Source organism: Plasmodium knowlesi (assembly GCF_000006355.2).
Source record: "Plasmodium knowlesi strain H genome assembly, chromosome: 5".
Classification (NCBI taxonomy): domain Eukaryota; phylum Apicomplexa; class Aconoidasida; order Haemosporida; family Plasmodiidae; genus Plasmodium; species Plasmodium knowlesi.
In genome coordinates this window covers 413,692-437,220 of record NC_011906.2, presented here as the reverse complement: position 1 = coordinate 437,220, position 23,529 = coordinate 413,692, and the positions used below count along the sequence as shown (strand labels likewise).

Below are 23,529 nucleotides of genomic sequence, written 5' to 3'. Positions count from 1 at the left end.
TTTTTTTTTTTTCATTCTTCACAATTTATAAAATACACACAAATGGCCCAAAAAAAAAAAAAAAAAAAGAAATACGCATAAGAGTGATATTAAGCAAATTTGTCTATTTTTTTTTTTTTTTTTTTTTTTAAGCCTGCTCTTTCCATCCTTATAGTTTAAACTTATACGAGATGATTAATCAGCTGAGTCTGATAAAAGGTCCACAAAAAAAAAAAAAAAAAAAAAAAAAAAACTAAAGGGGTTAATTTGGGAAGGTCAATACAAACGAGGAATTCTTTTTTCAATTGTCTCTCTCCTTCACGGCTTCACAAAATGAATTATCATCTTTGCGACTTTTATTTCGCTCCATTCCGTGTCTATATTTTCCGTTCAGTGTGCATGTCGGGGTAAAATTCTTTTCTTCCTCCCCTTTAGGAAGACCACATGAGTAATGCTTAGCTTGGGAGAAAACGCAAACATAAGAGTGAACGTTTAAGCGTTACTTTTTCGGAGCGAGTTAAAAATGCGCTTTCCTCTGAAGAGGCGTGACTAGGCACCAACCATTGACATGGACCTACATTTGCATGAACATATATTTTTATGTTCGTGTTGATACGTACGTTCTTGTATGTGCGTAGGCCTGCACTCCCCCGTGTGCCCCCCTTTTTAGCCCAGAGAACGGCCCGGTCAACCCCCAACCGTCGCCACCACTGCACAAGAACAAAAAAGAAAAAAAAAAAAAGAGCTATTTTTTTTAACAGTAAAATAGGATGTAAAAATGAATATGTCTGAAAGGAAGTCGTCCCTGAGGTACTCCTCGAAAAATAGTTTTTCTTACGAGAAGGAGATGTCCTCTACAAGTACGGTGCTGAGGCGAATGCGTCTTTTTTTTTTTTTGCAAAATAGCTAGCTAAAAAAAGAAAAGGCCTGTAAGGCAGAATGGGCATTTGTGCATGACCCGTCGGATAGAAAAGGAAAAACGCGTCGCTGTTCCGCCTCCTCCCATCCCATTTTACAGCCCTCCAAATAACCAAAAATCGGGATGAGATAATAAAGAACAAGGTGTACTGTCCGATCGAGCTGAAAAATGTGTATAAGTTGTTAGAGGATAGTGACAAGTTGCTGAGCAATGTAATGAATTCATTCTGTGGTGTCATCTTCAGTACACCCCCTTTATAGTTACCATTTTATACGCGCGCGTAGGGCAAGAGCGGTGAATAGGTGTAGATGCCTCTCTCCGCATTGCGTGTATAGGCCCGTGTTACGTGCACATGTCTGTATTATGTGCACATGTCTGTATTATGTGAACATGTCTGTGTTATGTGAACATGTCGGTTTTGCGCTCACCCCCACCCACCCATGGCAGAAAAATATCAACGTAGAGTACCTTCTCGAACACAAAAGCAAAGTAAACGAATTCTTGTCCCTCTGCGAAGGGTACAGGGTCCACGTGAGCAATCAAAGCAAGCCGGAACTGAAAAAAACATACAACTCGATAGAGAAGAATATGCACTACCTAAATAAACATATCGAAACGGCTAAGAAGGATAACATTATTTTAAAAAAGAAATTGAAAAAGTCAACAGATCCATTGTTCATTTCTACACTGGAGCAAAAGTACAAACAAGTTTGTCTAGACATTGAAAATAGGAAGAAAGAAATAAAATTTTTAAAAGATAGCATACGAAAAAATGAAAAACTATTGGATTCAAATAAAAGGAAACCGAACAAGATTGCCTTGGAGAAGGAGTACAGGAATTTACTAAATCAGCAATCGACCCTGTGCTCTCGGTTGATTCAGATACAGAATGGAAACCGTCTATACGAGGAGAATATTTGCAAGTAGGTCATTCCACTAAGTGGGGTTGCACTGATGGCACGAATCAGGGAGGGGGGGGGTATAGTGCTCCCACTCACAGGGGCACTCCAAAGTAGCAACAATATCCTTAACGTATTTGTAAATAGTATTTTCCACTGGATATGTAATTTTCCTTTTTCCTTTTCTCGCCGGCAGAATAGATGCCCAGCTGAATGAAATAAAAAAAAAAATGAACGAACTTAACATAGACACAAAAAAGGAAGAAGATGTTCTAGTGGGCATTGAAAATGATGCATCCAAGGAGAACCTGGAGCGACGCATATTCGTCCTAAACACGAAGAGGGACGAATTGAAGAAAGAAAAAAATAGCTACATCAGCAGCTTAAACAATACGTTGGCAAAGTTAAAAAAACACATCTCAAATTTAGAGGAAGAAAAAAGGAACTTGCTTAATGAAGAAAAGAATAACCTTGATAAGCATAGCATTTTGAAAAGGGCGTTAAATATTAAACTATTGAAAAACAACAAAAATGAAGGGAAAGGGAAAGCTCCTTTGGCCAGAAGGGATATCATGGACAAAGGCGAACGTGGCCATGCAGGTGCAGCTGATGTGTACCTCCAGAACAGAGAAGAGGAAAATACATGGGTAAATAACGATCAGGTTGAAGAGAAAAATTTTATCGAACAGTTACTCGAAGATCGAAATGTCCATGAACTTTCCGATGAGGAGGTTGTCCTCACGACACTGAAGGAACGGACGAAGGAAGACATGTGTGAGGAGGGCCATGTATCGGTGCCAACCCAATCGAAGAGCTTCGCCCAAGGGAAAAAAAACACAGACACGCAGAAAATAAAAAGAAAGAAAAAAAAAATATTCATCCCAGAGTTTGAAAATGACATACTATTGAAGCTCGAAAAGCAGGTTACCGAAAAACTGAGTCGCAGTGAGGAGGTAAAGGAAAAAGTGACGGAAGAAGTGACGGAAGAAATGAAAGAAGAAGTAAAAGAGGAAGTGAAAGAAGAAGTGAAAGAAGAAGTAAAAGAGGAAGTGAAAGAAGAAGTGAAAGAAGAAGTAAAAGAGGAAGTGAAAGAAGAAGAAAAAGAAGTAAAAGAAAAAGTGAATGAAGAAGTGGATGAGAAAGTCGATGTAGTGGCTGAGGATGTGACAGAAGAGGTGGTTGAGGTGAAAGAGGAAGTAAAGGAGGAAGTAACAGATGATGTAATGGATGATGTTAAGGAGGCTGTAGAAGAGGAAGTGGAGGAAGGAGAAGATGAAAAAGTGGCTGGGGAGGTGAATGAAGAGGTGGTTGAAGAGGTGAATGAAGAGGTGGTTGAGGAGGTGGATGAAGAAGTGGTTGAAGAGGTGGATGAAGAAGTGGTTGAAGAGGTGGATGAAGAAGTGGTTGAAGAGGTGAATGAAGAAGTAGTTGAGGAGGTGAATGAAGCAAAGGACGAAGCAGAAGAAATGCAAGAAAATGTGGAAGACACACCAGAAGAAGTGGCAGATGAACTGGAGAAAGATGTGCAGGAAAGCACAACTGGAGAGGTACAAAAGGAAGTTGACGATGAGGACGCATGTGATAGCCTCAATGACGATCTGGTGGACGAATTGAATGATGACCCACCCGAAATGCACCAAACGGTCAGAGAATCTTCCCCAATTGAATTCCCCTCCCCGTTGCAAAAGCAGAGCGACGGTGAAACAAGCGAGAGGAGTATAGAAATGCAGGAGGATAAAGAACCGTTGGGGAGTGTCATGTGGAAAGAAACGGAAAAATTGGAAGGCGCTGATAAAGAAGTGCAACGTGAGGAGCAAACAACTGATGGAATGGAAGAACGGGAGGATACTCAGTCATGTGGAGGGAAAATATGTGAGGAAAACAGCGAGTTGCACAAAATGGACCAGATAAATAGTGCTGAGGAAGGGAGAGATGTGAAGGAAGAGAAAGACTCACGAAACGGAGCATTCATAGATTCCAACAAAGTGGATATGAATGACCAGGACGGGGGCGATGAACCCATCGATGAGGTCGACTCCCCCGCAGAGTATTAACCCAGAATGAGATGTTTGGGAAAAATACATTTTGCTTGCACGCCACTACGTGTACATTCAATGCAACTTTAACAAAAGGGAGGCAACCTTACCACCTTTGGAACACACCATTGTGTCCACGGAACATCAAAACACATGTACACACTTTTAACACATACATACATGAATCATCACAGATAGAGTTCCTTCCTCCTTTAAAAAAGAGAAACTCTCACCACTGTTTCGTATCCCTTTATAATGTATTTTTAAAATTGGCACTTCTTTTTTTGCCCAAGGAATTCTTCTTTTTTTTTTTTTCTTTTTTTTTTTTCTTTTCTCTTCAGAGGGTCGAGCAGATCATCTGTTTGGTTTTTCACTTTTAGCAACCTGTTTTTTTCAAGCACTTTTTACACGTTCTGCGATTCATATGCGACTATACCACCCTTATTTGATGGATGAGCGGCCATGATGTGCCTACTCTGTGATCATCGTTCATCCACACGTAAGGCTAAGCGCGTGTGTTCTTCCTTCACATGGAGGGAAACGTTCCTCATTTGAACCTCACTATATGTTTTCTCTACCCCTTCGAAATGGCGAAGTGTGGTATACAAAATTGGCGGGAGCGGGGGCAATTTGTTTGACACGTCTGTCCCTCTCCCCCCCCCTTCAGCCAGTGCGCTTTCTACATGAAAAAAAAAAAAAAAAAAAAAAAAAAAAAATAGCAAAACGGAACTAAGCTGTACAAGCAAAACGAAGCAGGACAAAATAACATTTTTAAATAAACTCTCCAGCGACGCATGAGTTGGATTGTTCACTTCTACCGGTTTCTCCTCCACAATCAAGGTCATTCCCCCCCCTCAATTGGATCCCCCAAGCTGCATAAATAGGGATAACAGTAGCATTCACAGTTACTGTAATAACGTGGTGGACCACTGTGTAGAGGCATTTCATCTTCTCATGAAGCCACATCCCTTTGGGTAATTAACCCAAGTATATTTTTTAAAATCGCCAAAATAAATTAGCCCTCCAAAATTAATATCTTTATCGTTTGCCTTCCTTTGTAACCATGACAAATTATCGAAGAGCCTACCATGCGGGTTCCTGGTATTCTAACAATGGTAATTTTGCACATGTCTCTTTTGAATAAGAGAGGTGGGAACATTCCTGCAGAAGTTGCACATTTAAGAGGTGTGCGTATGGGTTCCCGAAGCCATGCAACGATATGGGAATCCACACACAAATGAACATTCTTCTACATCGTAGGCACCGCGCTGAAGAATTCCATAGACGCCCTTTTTGAGAGCATAAACTGCCAAAAACAAAACGTGAAAGCAGCCATTTGCCCGTAAAGCTTTGTGACGATTGCGTCCATCTGAACTGTGTGCTTATTACAGTCTACACAATCGTGTGTGTGTATTCAGGCAGATCCATGCAACTTTTCCATTTGGCATTTTTTGTTTCATTATTTTTATTATATTTGTTTTTGTATTTTTCCCCTCTTTTCCGTGGCATCCCCGAACAGACACGCAGGATATGATTACGCACTGAAAACGAATTCCCACGTTTACGCCTGCATCAACGTAGAGAACGTGTAAGAAACCCCTTTTCGTTCCATGTTTGACGTTGGCATCTTACTGAATGACACACACTTCACAAGTAACACTCCTCCTTTTCATCTCTCCCGCAGAAAGAATATCTTCATCCTTGGTCCCAATCACCACATTTACAACAAGGGATGTCTTTTCCCCCAAGTGGACAAGTATGAAACACCATTCGGCTTCCTGCAAATAAATAAGGAAGGTAATCCCATCATATCCACGTTTATCACCGGTCCGATCATACGTTTGGTTGTTCCTTTTTCTACTCTCATTGCCACTTGTTCATCTTCCCTTCCAATTGATTACGACCCCACTGTAGTTATTTCGGATATCATGAAGAACGACGTAGACCACCTGTTCGACTTCATCGGGGACGAGGACGACGAGGAAGAGCACTCCATAGAAATGCAGTTGCCGCTCATCAAATACATAATTAAAGAGTAACCATTTCGGCATGGCCAAACGAAAAAAAAAAAAAAAAAAAAAAAAAAAAAAAAAAAATTATATAATATAATAAATAAAATAAACAATAAAATAAATATAACAATAAAATAAATGTAACAATGAAATAAATGTAACAATAAAATAAATGTAACAAAATGGAATAGAAAAAAATGAAGACACTCACCCTCTCATTCCTTTACATTCTCCCACCCGCAGGAAGGACATAAAAATAATTCCCATATATGTCGGTTGTATCGGAAATGACATCCAAAAAATAAGTCGCTTCTGTAGGACACAGAGAAGCGATGCGAATAAATAGGCACCTAACAGGATGTGCCAGACGCGCATAAAGGAGCACACACACGTTAATGTAAAGCTTAATGCTGATGCTGATATTGATATGTTTTTCTTTTTTTTTTTTTGCTACAGGCAAACCGATAAAAAAATACTTCCAAGACGAGGAAAACCTTTTTCTCTTTTCGTCTGACTTTTGTCATTACGGACGGAGGTTATTCATCGCTTCCGAGAGGGTGCTCCTCATGAGAGAACATTCGATACTGTTGTCAAGCACTCTGCCCTCTTCCTCTTCGGTTCGCACTTCGTTGTTATTACTCTCCCCCTCCCTTCGACCAGATTCAGCTTCACCAATATTTTGCAAAAGTACAACGACACGCATATCTTCAAGCAGGTGGAGGTAGTCATCTCGAAAAGGTGCAAATGCGCATTTGCCCTCATATATGTGCGTTTGAATATATACATTGTAAAATTAATTCATTGGTGTACCTTTCCCCTTTTTTTTACTAACCCATTGTAGAACATGGACAAAGACGCTGCCAACATAATCAGTCGCCACAGCGTAGCAGGTTCGTCCTCCTTTGGATGCACACTATTTTTAAAGGGCCATTTATTGTGCTTTTGGCTTCTCCATTTTGTTCAATTTTTCTGTTCTTTGCAGACTTCATTGACTACCTAAACAAAACACACAATACAATATGCGGGTCGAATCCGATAAAGATGATGTTGCGGGTAGGTATTTCCCAACGAGGTGCATCCCTTCGTGGTCGTTCATTGACGTGTCTTTGTATGTACCATACTGTGATATGCCACCAGGGGAATGTTTAACACGTTTCTCCACCTACCCACCCACTCCCCCCCAATCTGTGCCTCACCCCTTAGCTGCTCGAGGATTTTCCAGGAAACGTATCAACTAAACTGATGCACTACTCACAGGTAGGTCCACTCCAGCAGTTGGCATAATCTCATTCACGCGATGGTCCATTTTGGATGGGCGTACTTGTACATACATGTTCATACCTTCACATGCGCACCTTCCTCCCCAGTCGAACCAAGCGAGAAGCACGAATGAATCCTCCGTGTCATACGCCGGAATGGTCTCCTTCATTAATTAATCATGCCTCCCCCATATGTTAGTCCATACGGAGAGGCAATTTTTCTACAAATGGATACACACACGGAAATATACGTACAGTCATATATGTGTGCCTACTTTGGGAGAACAGATTCAGTTGGACAAAGGTACCCCATTAACAGAACCATGTCTTATCTTCAAATCGGATGATGTGCTTGCATTAGCAACAAAGTTGAAAAGAAAAGAAAAAAATTGACAGATGGAAGGAACACGAAGTGTGCGTCATGTAGGTGTGAAATTGTTACATATGGTACCAAAAAAAAAAAAAAACGGCTTCGTTACACACACATAATTGTGTCAATATAACCGTTGGGGAAAGATCCCCTCCCCCTCCCTTTGTTGCTATTCCGACGAAAGTGTCATTCGGCGATATAAACGATTAAGGGGGGTTAACCGAACTGTTCATTTTTTTTTTTTTTTTTTTTTTTTTTTTTTTTTTTTTCCCTTGGGGCCAACTCACTTCCTTATGTTTAGGTTATGAGTAAAGGATATATGCGTTATATTTTGGATGTCCCGTTTTTTTTTCCTTTTCATTTTCTTCTTCCGCTTCTGGCGATTAGCTTCCTCCTCCCTTCTGGGGGTTCCTCGTGAGGCAGGGCGCACCCGCTGAAGTGCACGTGCCTGTTTGGCGTCTCCTTCAGCGAGGTGGGCTTTACTCCTCAGGGAAATACCACTACTTGCCACTACAGCAGGATGCTGTAGGAGGTTACCATCATCCCCTGTGGTGGTTGTGTTGTGTTGTTGTTGTGTTGGTTGTATGCTGGTTGTGTTGGTTGTGGTGGCTGTGGTGGCTGTGATGCCTGGGCCGAGCACGTCCAAAAGCGTCTTGCGCACCGCAGTGCCGCTATGGGGCTGCTGTTCCTTGGAGAAGGGACTTGTAAAAACACTTTTCCAAAAAAAAGTTGGATAGTTGGAGAAAAAATTCTTCAAGTAGGCACTGGTCCTGTTTTCTCTCTGCTCCCTATAGTACTCATAATAATGTCGTGAAGAAATTAAGAGTCCCCTATTAGAATCGAAATTGAAAAAGGGATTCATGTGTTTATTTAATGAATAACTTGTATCACCCTTAATACTATTTCCCGCTTCACTGCTATGCTCCAGTTGATGTTCGCACTTGTGTTTCAACGTAACGACAATACTGTATAAGTTGTTTAACGGACTCAATAACTGCAAATTATTTTTTAAAATACTCTCCACAAAAGACAAAAGATTTAATGCTCTCGATGATGATTGTTCTGATATATTTATATTTTTAAGAAGATAAAAAAAAATACTGATGTAGTTATAAAAATATATTTTTTTAATTTTTTTTAAAATATATTGGATTTTCTTCTTTTTTTTATTTTTTATTTTTATGGCTGATATATTCATCAGAAAATTTTTTGTCAACAATAATTTCAGAAGATAATTTACGTTTATGTAGATCTTCGTTTTTTTTATATCCAGGTTATATATGTACAGGAGGAAGTTTTTTTTCCTTTCGCTCGTGGGTATATACAGACTGCGGGAGTAGGCGAAGGGTTCGAATTTGTTTAGGCTTTCCCCTTCATATTGCAGCGCCTGCAATGCATCATCCCCATAAGTTCGGTGATTCCTGTGGTTAGCATGACTGGCTTGGTCAACGTGGTTGTCTTGGTCAACGTGGTTATCTTGGTCAACGTGGTTGTCTTGGTTAACATGAGTGCCTTGGTTGCCTCTCCCCCCTGCGGACACTGCCTCCTCAACGCCAACAAAGCTGTACTGACGCCACTGCCTGCAGACATACTCATAGCAAAGAGGCACGATATTAACGAAGTAGTTATAATCTAGGGTCAGGCTCAGACTTGCAATTTCGATGGATAGGTTTTTTATAATTTCGCTTCGCCTCTTGCGAAGTTTCTGCTTTTTTATCTGCTCGATGAACTGGACGAGGTTGTCTATTTGGTGTGTGGGCGCACCGTTCTTAGTGAAATCACCACGGTTGGCAACGTAATCCCAGTTGGAGGCCTCACTATCGAAGGAGCCCCGCCGGCTGTCCTTCCCTCTCTTATAAAAATAGTATGCACTGTACAGTAGTGCGTGTGCCCTATTCGTGGCAAAATTATTTGATCTGGCAATACGTGCAGCTCTCCTTTCGGAGAATGTAACTCTTCTTGTGTTTTTCTCTTCCGCCAAATGGGTTACCTTGCTCACTCTGTTCATGGAGGCTCTATTTGAGGAGGCAACCCATTGGATCGTTTGTCTTTTTTTGCGTTTGTTCTTTTGCCTGCGCGCTCTCTCCAGATGACAACAAGCATGCACAATATTCAGACTGTTATATATATGCTTGTATTTCATAACCCTCTGTTTTAGGAGATCGATATTTACGTTGACAAAAGTTTCTTCATCATTGTACTTGGTAAGAATGGTGTGGCTATTCCCTTCGAAGGTTTTCTTCTCATCCCCTTCGTCTTCTTTACTGATACGTATATTATCAATGAGGATAAGTACCCTTTCATAAAAATCGGAAAAACTCATGCTCACTACATGAACGTTGCTTTTTAACAAGCCAAACAACTGTTTATACAAATGGACATTCTTCACGTAATTACAGAATAAGTGGGAGGTGTACTGGCAATACAACTTACTCTTGAATAATCTATATATGTTGTAAATTTTTGAAATGTTAATTTTTTTTTTTGTGAGAATATGCGTTTTTCCTCCCATCTGGTTAGGTGTATCTGTCTTCAGCATCCCTACATATTCTTCCATGCCTCTTCTAAGTAGCTTCTTCACGATGCTGGTGCTCCTCATTTGTGGGTTCTTCTTCTCTCTCCATTCATTCGGATCATCGGAAAAAGGGGTAGAAGATGATTCTTCCATGGCGACTACATTTGAGCACTGCTTGTTTTTTTCCCTTCTTGTTGGATTAGCATTCCAATTGGACAATGGTACCACGCCGTTATCGTTATTTTGAATCCGATTTGGGGAGGAATTTTCATCCATCAATTCGATGCGGTGATGTTTGCGTACCCCCCATGGCTGCCTTTCCTTCGATTGCCTCTTTTTCATGTTTCTACGAACCTCGCAGAACTCTATGCATCGCTTCCTCCGAGCGAGAGATTTCCTATTCAGACATTGGAAGGTATAAAAATTGAAGAATATCTTACTAAAGTGAATTTTCTGATCCATATGGACAAGGGTTATATCCTCCCTCGATATATCTTCAAAGGTTAGCAACAGATTAACGCTCTTAATAAATATTTTTACATTGACTAGATCATTCTCGCTAAGTCCGTAGAGGTTATTTATGTAGATTACTCCCTTTGTATCTTCCTTCCGAGTACGTAGGAAATTTCTATCGTCTCGATTGGATAAGGGCACTGTTGGAGATTCCCCCCTTATGTTATTTTGCCATTTGAGGAACTGGAACCAGTAGTCAAGAGAGAAAATGTTCTTCACAAAGTGGGATTCCTTGGATCCATTTACAATTATGTTGACATCGTTATTTTTGTTGAAAACGATGTCGCAGTGGTGCTTCACAAGGTACAGTTCGTAGAACACGAATTGTGTTTCTCCAATGGAGGAACTAACACCCTTAACATTCCTTCTCTTTAGAAGGAAGAAGGAAAAGGAAAAGGATGAAATCAGGTTGCAAACTAAGGAGAACTTCATCACATGGAAATTTGTATCTATCTCTTTCGTCTTCACCAAGTGAATGTAGTTCCTGACGGGTTCGTATTTTCTCAGTGGTGTATCATCATCCACCTTCAGTAGCAATTCTAATGTCTTGTTCATTAATATGAATTTCGGAAAAAGAAAGAAAATACATTTCTCATCCTTGAAGTGTACATACTTTTTTTTTACAAAAAATAAATGTCTACTCTGAGCTGGGTTGATAAAGAAGGGAACATCTAAGTTGTTGTAAATATGTATTCTTCCATTTTTATTCACCTGTTCATTTATCTTTTCCTTGTATCTTTGGAAAATTCGCTTCATTGTGTTCTTTTTTGTGAATGTCACAAGGTCGATGTTCAATTTTTTCAAGCGGCTGTATTCATGGAGAGAGCGCTCGTACTCTGCTGAACGGAGCGTTCCAAGGGGGGCCTCCTCTACAGGGGGTGTATCCTCCATGAGGGGCTCATCCCCTGTTGGACCTTCCTTCCCTTCCTCAGAAGTGCACTCCATCTCATCTGTGTCATCATCGTTATTATCACACCTTTTCATTTTCCCCCCTGTGAGGCGTTCATTCTTTGGGGTGGTTCTTCCAATGGGCGTACTACTCTCCCCCTCCATCTGTCTTGATACAAGCGGAATTCTTTTAATAAAGATGTAATATGTTTTGTCCTTCTCTATGGTGAAGATGTGAAAGAGTTTCTCCTTCACCATCGTCAGGGGTTGGTTGTTCTTCGTGTAGATGCATGCATACTTGTACGTGTAAAAGTAGGTGGCGCAGTTTTTATGAATCCTTATGTACTTGCCCCTTACGTGTTTGGTCTTCACTACTCGCGGCCCCCCCCTCTTCTGGTGGGCCTTCCTTGTCAACACTTTCAGCGCTTGCGCGTAGTTAACAACACTGGCACGTTCTCGACGGTTCACGGGGGATTTGATCAAGACGTTCCGTTCCTGCTCGCTCTGTTGTTCTTCCACTGGTACCACATCATCGAGGAGAACTTCGCCTCCCCCCTCCTGTTGCCTTATTTTGAAACTCACAAAGTCCCACGCACTTTTGTTCTTTATGTTTAGCTCCTGCACACTCATACTCTCCAAGAGGTTCGTGCGGTCAGGGTGTTTGCTCTCCACCTTCTCTTCATCAAAGAGGGCGGCGATTTTACCGAGGTAGCTCTTTCCTTCACCATCTCCACGTGAACCACCTCCCCCATGTGAACTACCTCCTCCATGTGAACTACCTTCCCCACGTGAACTACCTCCCCCACGTGAACCACCTCTCCCACGGTTGGGTATCCTTTCCTCTTGTTGGTGGTTTCCTTTACACGGTTTCATTTCCCCCCCCAGATCGAACCCCGAGTCCTCCTCGCTCGTGGGGGGAAAGCAGGAGTGCTCGCTGAAATTCAGATCGTCGCTTTCGTTCGAATCGAACTTCTCCCGTGGACCTTGTTGATGTTGTCGCCGTTGTTGCTCCTTCTCCAACACATCGTGCGGCTTGGACTTCACCTCGAAGGTGTACTTGGTAAGGTTAACCAGAACGAGGTAAGGGAAAAATTGAATAAACGAAATGCCAAAACCATGAAAGTGCAAGTGGTGCACACGCAAAGTCACGTACTCCTCATTTAGCTGTATCACCTTTGTGTAGGATTTATTTATTTCGTACGAGACAGAATCGTTTGTCATCGTTTTGTTGTAACTGTTAAGAGCAAAGCGATGATTAAAGCAATAGTTTTTAATTCGGTGTTTGTTATCGTCTTTTTCTTCCTTTTCAATTTTTTTTTTTTTTTCTTCTATTTTTAAAATATCCTTGTCCATGGTAAACACTCTCCTTTCCATGACTGGGGAAAGAAGAAGTAAATTCTTTTTCAGTGCAGTGTACGTTTCATTCAAACTATACTTCTTAATTTCGCACTCAAACTTCAGGTCGTCCAGACAGTTCTTCTCATCGTTCAACACGTAGTACTGCAAAACGTTTCTCGTATAGTTCACAATATTGTGCTTACTTATGATGGCTATGTTATAATTGTGTTCGTGCATATATATGTAGACCACAAAATAGAGGTTGTGAAATTTAACTATATCGAAGAAGACAATTTTGGGGAGAGTTTTCATATTTGCATGGTGTTCTGTTTCTCCCTCATTAACGGGGGTGCTCCTGGTTTGTCCAAGCACTCCCCCGTTGGTAGCCACGAACAAATCCCGTTTTACTTCCGCACGCGCAAAATATGCCTCATTGTTTATTCTGAAAAACTTTATCCACTGGCGATAGAAGGATAGACTAAAGTTCAGAATGAGATTATCGACAAAGCAAAAGTGATATACGTTTACATAATCGAAACTGCGTATGCTGTACGTTTTTATTCTTCCCTTTTCCCTCTTTAACAACACATTGATGTTGAATGGAGTGAGGTTGATTATCTTCATGCTATTTTGGATGGAGAGGATATGCACGTTATTTTGTAAAATTCTCACGACACTGAATATTTTGGAGTACTTAACTTCTTCTGCGTCGGATCGTCGGGCTGGATGCAAATGTTCCTCTTTGAACTGTTGTAAGCCTTTTCCTTTTTCCTCCTCTACTTTTATCTTCGCCATGCCGTGCGCGCGTTTCTTCACCAGGAAGAAGAAGTTGCAATAGAGCACATGGACGCAGTCGTGAATGTCTCTAAAGACATACCTCCTCAGCTTCAGAAATTGATAGTACTTCATTTTGTTACTCACATAAAGCTTGTCATTGTACATCTTCACGATAATCTGAATGAATTCGCATTGATTCATAAAATGGAATGGGACACTAAAGGCACTCTGGTTGTCCTTCACCACGCATGTGTTTATGGTGTTGGCCTTTATGAACTTTAACTTCAAATGGAGAAATTTTTTTTTTTTTTTTTTTTCCCGTGTAGTTGAGGAGGGATCGTTCATAGCCAACGTGGAATCACCGACTATAGAGGAGGCATCTGGTTTCAGGTACTCATCGAAAAGAATGTTCACAAAAAAACAGGGGTAAACGTATATACACTTTTTATTATCATGAATGCCTACATCGATGTGTAAATAATTTTTCTCATTCAGTGTCTTCTTATGGAGTGGGTCCTCTTTCCTGTGTTGGTGTCTGTATTGTTTTCCAAAGTGCGCTCCGTACTTATCAGGATTGTGGTGGTTCCCTCCTGAGAGGTAGTTCCTCCCTTTGAAGAAAATTTTCTTCCTCAAACTGGAATCCTCAACACTGTAAATGAGGAGAAAAAACAAATTACCACACATAATGACACTACCCTGATTCTTCTTCACAAAGCCAACGTTCTCCTCATACTCATAGGCCAAGTTATAGGGAGTGTAATTTTTTACCATTACCAACTCTTTGTGAAACTTATTTTGCAAAGAAACAGAATTCCGAAAATCCCTGATGGTCTTTATCTTCTCGTTACTCCCTTGAATACAAAGTACACACTCATGGTAAGCGAAATGGGAAATAACAAAATGTTGTTTGAAGAGAAACAAGAAATTTATTATTCCTCTTCCCATATAAACGTGTACATCATTTTTTATATAAATCCAAAGCTTCTTTTTTTTATTTTCATCCATATTGTAATGCACTGAAAGATCGAATGAATCGACGAATGGAATTTTCCTTGAATTTTTAAAAAGGAAGTTCTTCAAATGTATTACGTCTAGACACAGTGCATTCATCTGTTTCATGCTTATGTCCATTTGTTTTTTTTTTAATTTCCCCTTTCTGTATCTGCTTCTGAGGGAAAGTTGGTTGTTTACACTGTTTATGGAGAATAGTTCGTGGAGGTACCCCAGAGTTAGGAAGGACACCTTCATCAAGTCTACATTAATATGTAGCTTGTTTGTCGTTCGTGTGAGCGGTTGGACGGGCGCCTTCCCAGAAGGATCATTGCCACGATTAGTGACACCATTACCACCATTCTTAGTAACACCATTACCACCATTCTTAGTAACACCATTACCACCATTCTTAGTACCACCATTACCACCATTTTTAGTAACACCCCTATTACCGCGTACCCCTTTGCGGAATTTGGACGAAATCACCACCCCCCGGTAACTGTACCTGCACGTGTACACTCTCCCCCCCCGCAGCTGCTTTCCTAGATCCTCCAAATCCTCCACCAGAAACTTCCATATTAGCAAGTCGTTGTTGTTAATGCCCACTGATACTGAGCTCAGAATTAGGCTTACACAATTCTTATTTACAAATACTTTAGAATGGGGATCTATTTTTCCTTCATTCCAATCATCTCCGGTATTCTTCAAGTGCTTGTTCCAAGGATTATGGGTGATCAGCCCGTCGACGTTTTTGGTTGCCTTATTCTTGCGATTAGAATTAATCGCTTGGTTCGCCTGGATTGATCCGTGTGTCCCAGTGCTTCTTACTCCCAATGGGTGAGTCCCCCTCCCGGTTCCTCCATACATGTAACCCCTCCTCGATAATGCGAAATTAGAGAAGGAATTACTACTGAGTGGAGTAGTGACGCCCCTCTGGGTACTGTTCCTCTGCGAGACGAAAGAGAAAGAATCAGTTTGTTTCAACGTGCTGATCCCCTCTTCCTCTGTTCCCCCCTCTTCTGATAAGCGGTTGTCATTCATGGCTGCGAAGGTGGGCGTGAAAACTTTGGGGGAGATATTCTTCTTGTTCTTGTCACCCGACTTTATGTGTAAGGATTCTCCACGATTAAGTACATAGTTGACATTCGTAAAGAAGCACAAGGTGTTCATAAACTCCACCACGTTGTACAGACAGAACCCTCGCAGGCATATCACATTAATGTGCGGTTCATCTTCGTGCTGCACGATACTTCTACGCCCCTCTATCTGTCTGACCATATACTGGGTTGACATTGGCCCAGAACGGTGCAAATAAAATTTCCGGATGCCCACCAAACTCAAGTACACCTTGTGGTGCTTTGCCTGATTGCATGACATGTCTACCTTCTCCACCCGGATGACATTGATCGCCCTGTGAGCAGTTAGGGGAGCATGTAGGAGACCACACTTAATTCTTAAACGCTGCATATTTATGTTACAGTGCGTTTTGTTTACGTCAACGAGGGTTCTCTTTTCTACCATTTCTCTTTTTGCTCGATTTTCCCCGTGAGGAGTATGCTTCCACTGCGCTTCTTTCCGTTGTTCCACATGAAGGTGATTGTCATTCGTCCGAATGGCCCTCTTCCTTTTCCTTTTTTTTTTCTCAATGTCGACCTTCACACTAGTGTTCAACACCAAGTCGTACAGGAATACTCTTCTCCCCACATTCCTATCAGAATTTTTTTTTTTTTTTTTTTGTTTCACCAAGTAGACATTTTTCCGTTCCACTCCTCGTTCATCACCTAAATAGGATGGATGATGGTCCTCACCCCCGGGGGTATTCACATAAATGTATTCTTTTTTCCCTTTCTTCAGTTTTTGTGGTACATTGACAGAAGCTTCTTTCTTCCGTCTATGCAACTCATTTATCCTTTCCTGACCAAACGCCTTGTGACTGTCTTCCTTTACATGGTTACCTCTGCTTGTTTTTCTTTTATCACCAATTTCGATGCGTCCATTGGTGTAGGCGCGTCTCGTTTTTTCCTTCACGAGACACATATCGTGTAAGATTTCCTCTCCACTCTCTTTAACATTATCCATAAGGTAGGTACACGAAGACAAAAAATGAACATTCAAATTAGCAACAAATATTTTAAAGTGGTATGAAAGAAAAAGCTGTTTTTTATTCTTTCCCTGTGTGGCTTTACCATGTTGTTTCGTTTGTCTGGGTTTCTGAGCGGACAACAAATGAAAAACTTTCCAAATTCTCGATGTGTTCACAATTTTATACAACCAGACAAGGGTGTTCATGGGAAGGAAGAAGCAAACATCTCTATATGTGTGCTTCACTGTTATGTTAAGAGCAGGATCTCCTTTAACTGCGTACTTGACATTTACACACATTTTTCCACTTTGATTAATTTCCTTCCTCGAGCTGATCAGTTTGGCTCTCTCCTCTATCGACTCCAATGCACTCCACGTGCAACGAACTATCTTCTCAACACCGAAATGGACACGCTTGTTCACAAACAGAATGGTATTCTTGTTCTCCACTTTTCTATACCTCCTTTCGTAATAGTTAACATTCGTGAAGTACTCCTTAAGTAGCTCCTTCCAGTTTGAAAGTGTTCTCTTCAAAACGGTTGTCACTTCGGATGGGGGAGGCCTACATCGTTCTGTGCATCGTTCTGTGCATCGTTCTGTGCATCGTTCTGTGCATCGTTCTGTACACCCTTCTGTGCATCGTTTTATATATAGTTTTCCTTTCCGCCTATCTTGTGTTTTCCTCCCCGTTGGAAGTGACACGCCTGCTTCTTCCTTCCTCTCCTCTGTGTGTGCTAACCCTTTATTCACTATCCCTTCATTCCTCATAAACATGCTACCTTTCCGTTTGCCTAACACCGTTTGTGTTTTCTCTACCTGGTCGACTACTTTTCTCTCTTCACTTGAAATATTTTTCCTCATGAGCAACACACTGTCGTTGCATTGTTCACCAATGCACTTTATCCTCTTCTTCAAGTTGACTACTTGAAAATTTAGTTTTTTTTTTTTTAAAAAAAATATGAACATGTTCATACAATTTTGGTAGTTTCGCTTTGACAAAGTGTTAAACATCTCAAATAGGTATACCTTCTCCTTGCCATCAAAATAATCGTTGTTGCTAAATAGAAGCAATTCTTTCATGTCATGCAGGTACCTAAAATTGTGCATCGTTTTTTGTTTGATTCTTCTACTTTCCTTCCTTGTGAGTTCCCCCTTGAGGCCGCCTACGTACGCCCCCAGGAAGGCGTTCTCCCTATCCGTGTGGAATAGCAAAAAAATATTCTTTAGTTTAAAACTCACCGATTTAAGCAGTGCATCCACAAGGGAAAGCGGAGGGGCGTGGATATTCCTCTGCGTTGACATATGGACACTTCTCTGATGAACCCATTTGCTCACTCTTCCGCTAGGTAATTCGATCCCCCTTTTCTTCGTTGCCTTCTTTGCCCCCACAGAGGGACCATTTCGTGAGTGGACACCTGATCTTCTACCTCGCCTAAGCGCATCCGCCCCTGCTGCGGACCACATCTTCTTCAACCTATGTTTGGCGTGTACTCTACGAATGATTCGTGCGAATTGTTTGCTTCGCATTTTGGGCCACGCGCGACCACCTCGGCGCTCACCTCCATCACGCCCATCACGTCGGTAACCGTACCTGCGAAGGACGCGCTGCGCCTTCACGCCCAACTCCATCATGCACGCATACAAATTAACTAACGAGACCACGTTTCTCTCATTCAGAAGAACGTTGAAGGAGGGATCACTTCCGATACGACCATCGCCGCCCTTCTCCCCCTTACTACTGTACGATTTTAGTACCGTTTTCACATGCACTCTGTGCGGTTCGCGTTCATTGTGCTCTGAGAAAGAACAGAACGCATCACTCTTGCGGGTTCTTATTTTTCTCTTCAAGCATTTCAACATCTTAAAGAAGAGACGAACTTTCCCTTTGCACATCGAACCTGTTATGGAAGGACAGAGCAAATGTACGAATGGGTGATCCGCTCGCTGGACGCAATTGAATGGTTCATCAGTTCGCTTCTTCCACCTTCTACCCACTCTATGTCTGATCCCCCTAACCATCTGTACACCTCTTCTAAACACTTTCCTCGTGAAGAACTGAAACCTCACTTGACTTCCCACGTTCAAATAATTAGATTGAAAAATAAGGAACTTCTTTGCATCCTCTAGTCCTTTCAAAAACAAGCGGATATCACAAAGATTAGTTTTCACTAGATAAACCATTTGTTCGACTTTTCTTCTCTGATTTGTAACATTACAAGTACGAGAAAAAAAGAATGTTGCTTTTTTCGTTTTCAATAGAAGTTTTTCCTTCTTCTTCTTTTTTAGCTTTCCTTTGTTAGTTACTTCACCTGAACAGTTAGCACCTCTACTTTTGGTGATTCCTTCCTCCCCAAATGGACGTACAAAGTAGATGCAACTCCAGGTAACCCTGTGTACAGCAATGTGTACCCTTCTAACCTGGAAGAGCGTTCCACTTTGTTCGTACCACATGGACATATTCTTTCTTCCGTTCTCTTCCATTGGGTAGATGTCTTCCGTGCTGAGTTCATCCATGGTAAGCCTCCCTCCATGCGCATACTTCTTCCTCCTTTTTATAAAATCTTTCACATCTTCATATGCACTTCTATCAGTCGTCAATCTATCTATCGGAAAATGGGTTCTAAAAAACGGGTTCTGGAAGCTCTCCTTAATAGTTTCGATGTATCTTTTTAATGAATCCAAGACATTCACATGAGAAGATACTTTCACCCTGTGGATGCTCAAATAAATAACCATGTTAAGTAGATCCGAAAGGATCAAATTTGTTTTCTCAATTTTTACGAAAACGTTCCTTCTTTTTAGTTTTTTCGTTCTTCCGTGGTTAACTCTCCGTACGTGGAGGTTATATGCCGGCTGGGTCTTCACCACTTCTGTCGATGCTTCTTTGGAAATTAGACTCCGTTGCGATGCGTGGTGGAATTGACCAATGGAGGGGATCGCGCTCCTAATGGATGTGTTGGAAAGGTTCTCCTCCCATGTAGGTTCCTTCTCCTTTTTCATTCCTCTCCCCCCCACTATGTACCTCATTACAGTAGTTTCCTTTACAAACATGTGAAAGGATAATTTACACACATAGAAATGATGCTTACCTCGCGAGGCGCATCTTTCTGCGGGTCTTCGTTCTTTCCTCTCGTATATTCTTTTGGTAAGATATCTTTGTATGGGAGGAAGTTGATTGGTCATTCCATCGGGGGAAGCTACAATCCTTTGTTCTTTCTTAGAGATAGATTTCTCTGTTTGCACATTTGCTAATTCTTTCACTGCTTGACTGCACGCATGCCCACCCGACTCCTTCACTGTTTCCATGTTCACTAGGTGACTCCTCAACTTCACGACAAGGCAATTTGTCTGAATCTTAAAATGCTTCTTCCCTTGCTCGAGCAAGAGTCGCTGATCCTCTTCCATGCCCCTTTTTTCCATAAAAAGAAACGAGCACGTAATTCTCTTCACGATCAAGTAAAATATGAATCTTAATATTTTCTTCGTAACAGATCTGTAGAATGTATTGTTATTCCTTTGAAGGTGCAGGAGGTGCCATTCGGACGGAAAAATATTTTTGAATGGGCGTTTTATGAAATTATTGGCTCCTCCATGATTATCTTCCACCCCTTTCACTCTCCACAAATGTAAATACGCGTAGTAAGCTACGTTCAGGAGGAAGTCGTGCAGGTACAGATCGAGCCTCTCCACGTAACATGCAATTACGTGCTTGTTCTTCACGCCCTGTCTTTTGAACTCCTTATATTGGGTCAGATGACACTGGTGTCTCAGGATCAGCGCGGGGGATCCACCCTTCGGATGAGAGCAACCGTTCAGGTGATGCCTTCGTCTAGTGTAACTTTCTTTGATCCCTTCCCCTCCTACCAAATTACCTGCAACGTTACTAGGGATGTACCCACCACGCGGTCTCAGTCTTACAATGCTCCTTTCGCCCGGGGGGTCAGCAAGAGAGTACACCCTCACCCCCATGAGGGATTCAAAACGCAAAGGAATGGAGCGGATATTAAAATTACAAAATGAAGCAAAACCACATATATATAGTTTGTTCTTAAGGAGGTAGGAATTTTTTTTCTTCGTGGCGAAAAAATGAAAAATGGTCTTCTCTGATCTGAACTTGAGGTGAAAAGCTTCCATATACTTCTCTGTACCTTTCGACATATCTAACCGGTTCGATCTTGCTTCATCCGGTTGTAGAAAAATTATAACGTTCGATATTTTCTTTTTTTTTTTCTTCTTCATATTGGGTATGTCTTCCTTGCATAGGAAGAAAAAGAGATTCACATGGCGACAGGCAAATTTTATCCTCATGTTAATAAAAAAGTTTAGTACGTATGTAATGCTAAAGGAAGAGCTTACATAATCGTTTTCCTCATTCGTTTCATTGGCCACTTGCTCATTATCGAAGAAGAGTTCTAGTGCCCCGAAGAGGAAGTTCAGTTCTTCTTGCATGGACATAATATCTTGCTTTGTATGCATCATCATTGTTGGCACGTTTTCACGTTTTTCTCTTCCAAGGGGGTAACACATGGGAGTTGTATCCAGAGCGAATTCCTCCGATGTGAAGTACGCAGTTTCGCTCCGATGATCACTCTCCCTCTGCGCATATTCCTCATTGCCCAAAAATAATTTTTTTAATAAATTTAAAACCTGGCTGTTCATCTCGACGATTAGCGAAATGATTGAAATTTTTACTGTATATATTTCAGTATTATGCAGAGTGAAGAACAAAGTAAATGGGAAAACCAAAATGTGTGTGCTTTTGCCATCCTTCAGATAGGTATATATATTTGCTATTCTGTAGGCTAGGTTAAAATGACTGTGGATAGCTTTCCCCTTGGTCCTTAATTCTTTCCTTAGGAGAGAATCCTGCCTTATCCGAAACTTTAGCATTTCCTTTTTCTTCACATTCATTATGTTCTGGTTTGTGAAGTGTAGGAGAGTTTGGTCCAAGCACAGGAGCAATGTGGGCGCTCGCAGTTTCGTTAGCTCCACCTTGATCCGTTTTATTTGCGCGTTTATGTGAACCAACGATGGGACAGGATACTCCAAATTATTTCTACTAAGTGGATGACTACACTGTGCATTGCTACTCCTCCTATTCTTATTATTGTTGCTACTTTGTGGATTAGGAATTGATTCCTTTCCACCGCTGATGCCCAAATGATGATGCAAGACGAAGAGATCGCGCTCCAACAAACTTCCCACCAACGCGCAGAACCTATCCACTCGACTGACCACCAGGTTGATGCACTCAATTTTCAAACCTATGTTGTACTGGCTCGATCTTCTCCCCTTCCGTTCACGCCTCCTATGAACCTGTATGGTGAAGCAGTGTCTGCTCTTCCCTCTTGATGATGCAAAGGATCTGTATCTATCAGCCAAAGCGGCGGTAACAGTGGCGTACTCTGCGTACGTGGTGTCTAAGGTATCGTTGTAGATGACCTTCTTGAAGGCATAACTTTTTTTTGTGTTGAACCGAAGCAACTCCTCCTTCACTTTACTTACGATAAGGGACAAACATGAGTACGACTCTGTGATGGAAAATGAATCCAGTGAATAGGTGAAGTTGTGCAGTGTGAGAGTTTTCACCGATCCCTCCTGTGTTCCACCGAAGGCGCTACATCCGCCGCACACCGGTGGAAAGCAACTCTCCTCCTGTAATGCAAACGAAAGTTCCACGTTTTTGCAGGAACAACAAAGGGAGTCTTTCCCCCCGCTGTATGCATAATTCACTTTGAATTGTTCCATGTGAAAATCGAACGCCAGCATTTTCCTTCCTTCCGTAATGCGACATCTTCCTCTTCGATGCTTACGATACAAGTTCTCCTGTACCCCGGTGATCTCCCTCCGGGGTTCGTCACTATGAGGGTGCTCCCCCTCCGACTGAAAGCTATCTCCCATGGCAATGCAGACATACTTATACAAAAACAAATACAAGGTGTATAGCCTATCATTCGAGAGGTCGAGTTGAATGCCCGGGGTGACGACACTGAGAAGATACCTCTGGCTACTCCTCTCCTTCGACAGGTCACATAGAAGGTTCGTCTCCTTCAACAAGCACTCCCTCTGATGTGTTACCTTCACGTTATAAAAGAAAAAAAACTTGTATTTAAATTTGTCCATACATATGTCGCTGCTACTGATGTGTTGATTCCTTCCATCTTGATATACACTGATCTGCCTTATGTTAAGTTTAAGTAAGTCCATATAGGAATTTCTGTGCAGTGTGCCCCCCCCATCGTTGTAAATAATATTCTTCCCGTTTTTGATGAGGTTTCGATTGCCTTTCACTTCCCTCAAGTGACTTTCCTCTCTCTCCCTCATGCGGATAAAGCTACAATTGTCAGCATGAACTTCATTCATGTGTACAGAAAGGAAATTTTTTTTTTTTCCATTTAGTAGTGTATCCTCTAAAACAATATTAATGTTTTTTATGTGAAAGCAGAGCATGTATTGCATGGCTACTTTGAAAAGAATTTCTTTGAGAAGGCGCAGGAGACCCCCTTTTATTATTTTATGCGTGATGTACTTGATGAGGGTGCAGACCATAGTATACAGTTTCGTTCTGAAGATGTTGAGGTAAAGAATGGCCAAGAGGAGAAGGACAACAGGGAAACTCCTTCTGATATTTGCGGGTTCGTGTCTATCCTCCGTGTCGCTACCTTCACCTTCCCTTTTCGCTCTTCCCATGTTGTGCCCAGTCGTGCCTCTAATCGTGTTTGTCTTTTTCCCGTTCGTTCCCCTTCGTCTTCTCTCCGACTCCCCCGCGTGGGGTTCCTCCTCCAACTTCACACTCACGAATACGTTTTCCATCTGTGCGGTCAGACCACTGTAGAGGCTTGCATCGCGCACATCGTCACTCCTGCTTCTGCCCCCGGAGGAGGGAATCCCCCAGTCCACCTCCATTCTACCAACGTAGAAAATGTTAAAGCTGAGTTGGTGTTTCTTC

General features: G+C 41.6%; 3 protein-coding genes across 3 annotated transcripts in view; 2 read left to right on the top strand and 1 right to left on the bottom strand.

The window, feature by feature from the left end:
- Positions 1-757: 757 nt before the first annotated feature.
- PKNH_0510000 (conserved Plasmodium protein, unknown function) lies at positions 758-3,851 on the top strand (the record flags this gene model as incomplete). The annotated part of the gene is made up of 4 exons (XM_002258196.1): positions 758-839; positions 998-1,110; positions 1,346-1,821; positions 1,994-3,851. 4 exons carry the CDS (start codon positions 758-760, stop codon positions 3,849-3,851), a joined length of 2,529 nt encoding a protein of 842 aa, XP_002258232.1.
- A 1,045-nt stretch (positions 3,852-4,896) lies between these two features.
- On the top strand, positions 4,897-7,281 carry PKNH_0509900 (uncharacterized protein; the record flags this gene model as incomplete). The annotated part of the gene is made up of 12 exons (XM_002258195.1): positions 4,897-4,948; positions 5,094-5,175; positions 5,353-5,421; positions 5,518-5,630; positions 5,748-5,868; positions 6,089-6,159; positions 6,302-6,380; positions 6,506-6,566; positions 6,687-6,735; positions 6,828-6,898; positions 7,049-7,102; positions 7,213-7,281. 12 exons carry the CDS (start codon positions 4,897-4,899, stop codon positions 7,279-7,281), a joined length of 891 nt encoding a protein of 296 aa, XP_002258231.1.
- Positions 7,282-7,757: 476 nt separating this feature from the next.
- The window catches only part of PKNH_0509800 (conserved Plasmodium protein, unknown function), a gene marked incomplete at both ends in the record, with an annotated part of 16,035 nt that continues 263 nt past the window's right edge, over positions 7,758-23,529 (bottom strand). The window contains one exon of the mRNA XM_002258194.1: positions 7,758-23,529. This exon is cut by the window's right edge and continues 263 nt beyond it. Coding sequence (XP_002258230.1) covers positions 7,758-23,529 — 15,772 coding nt within the window.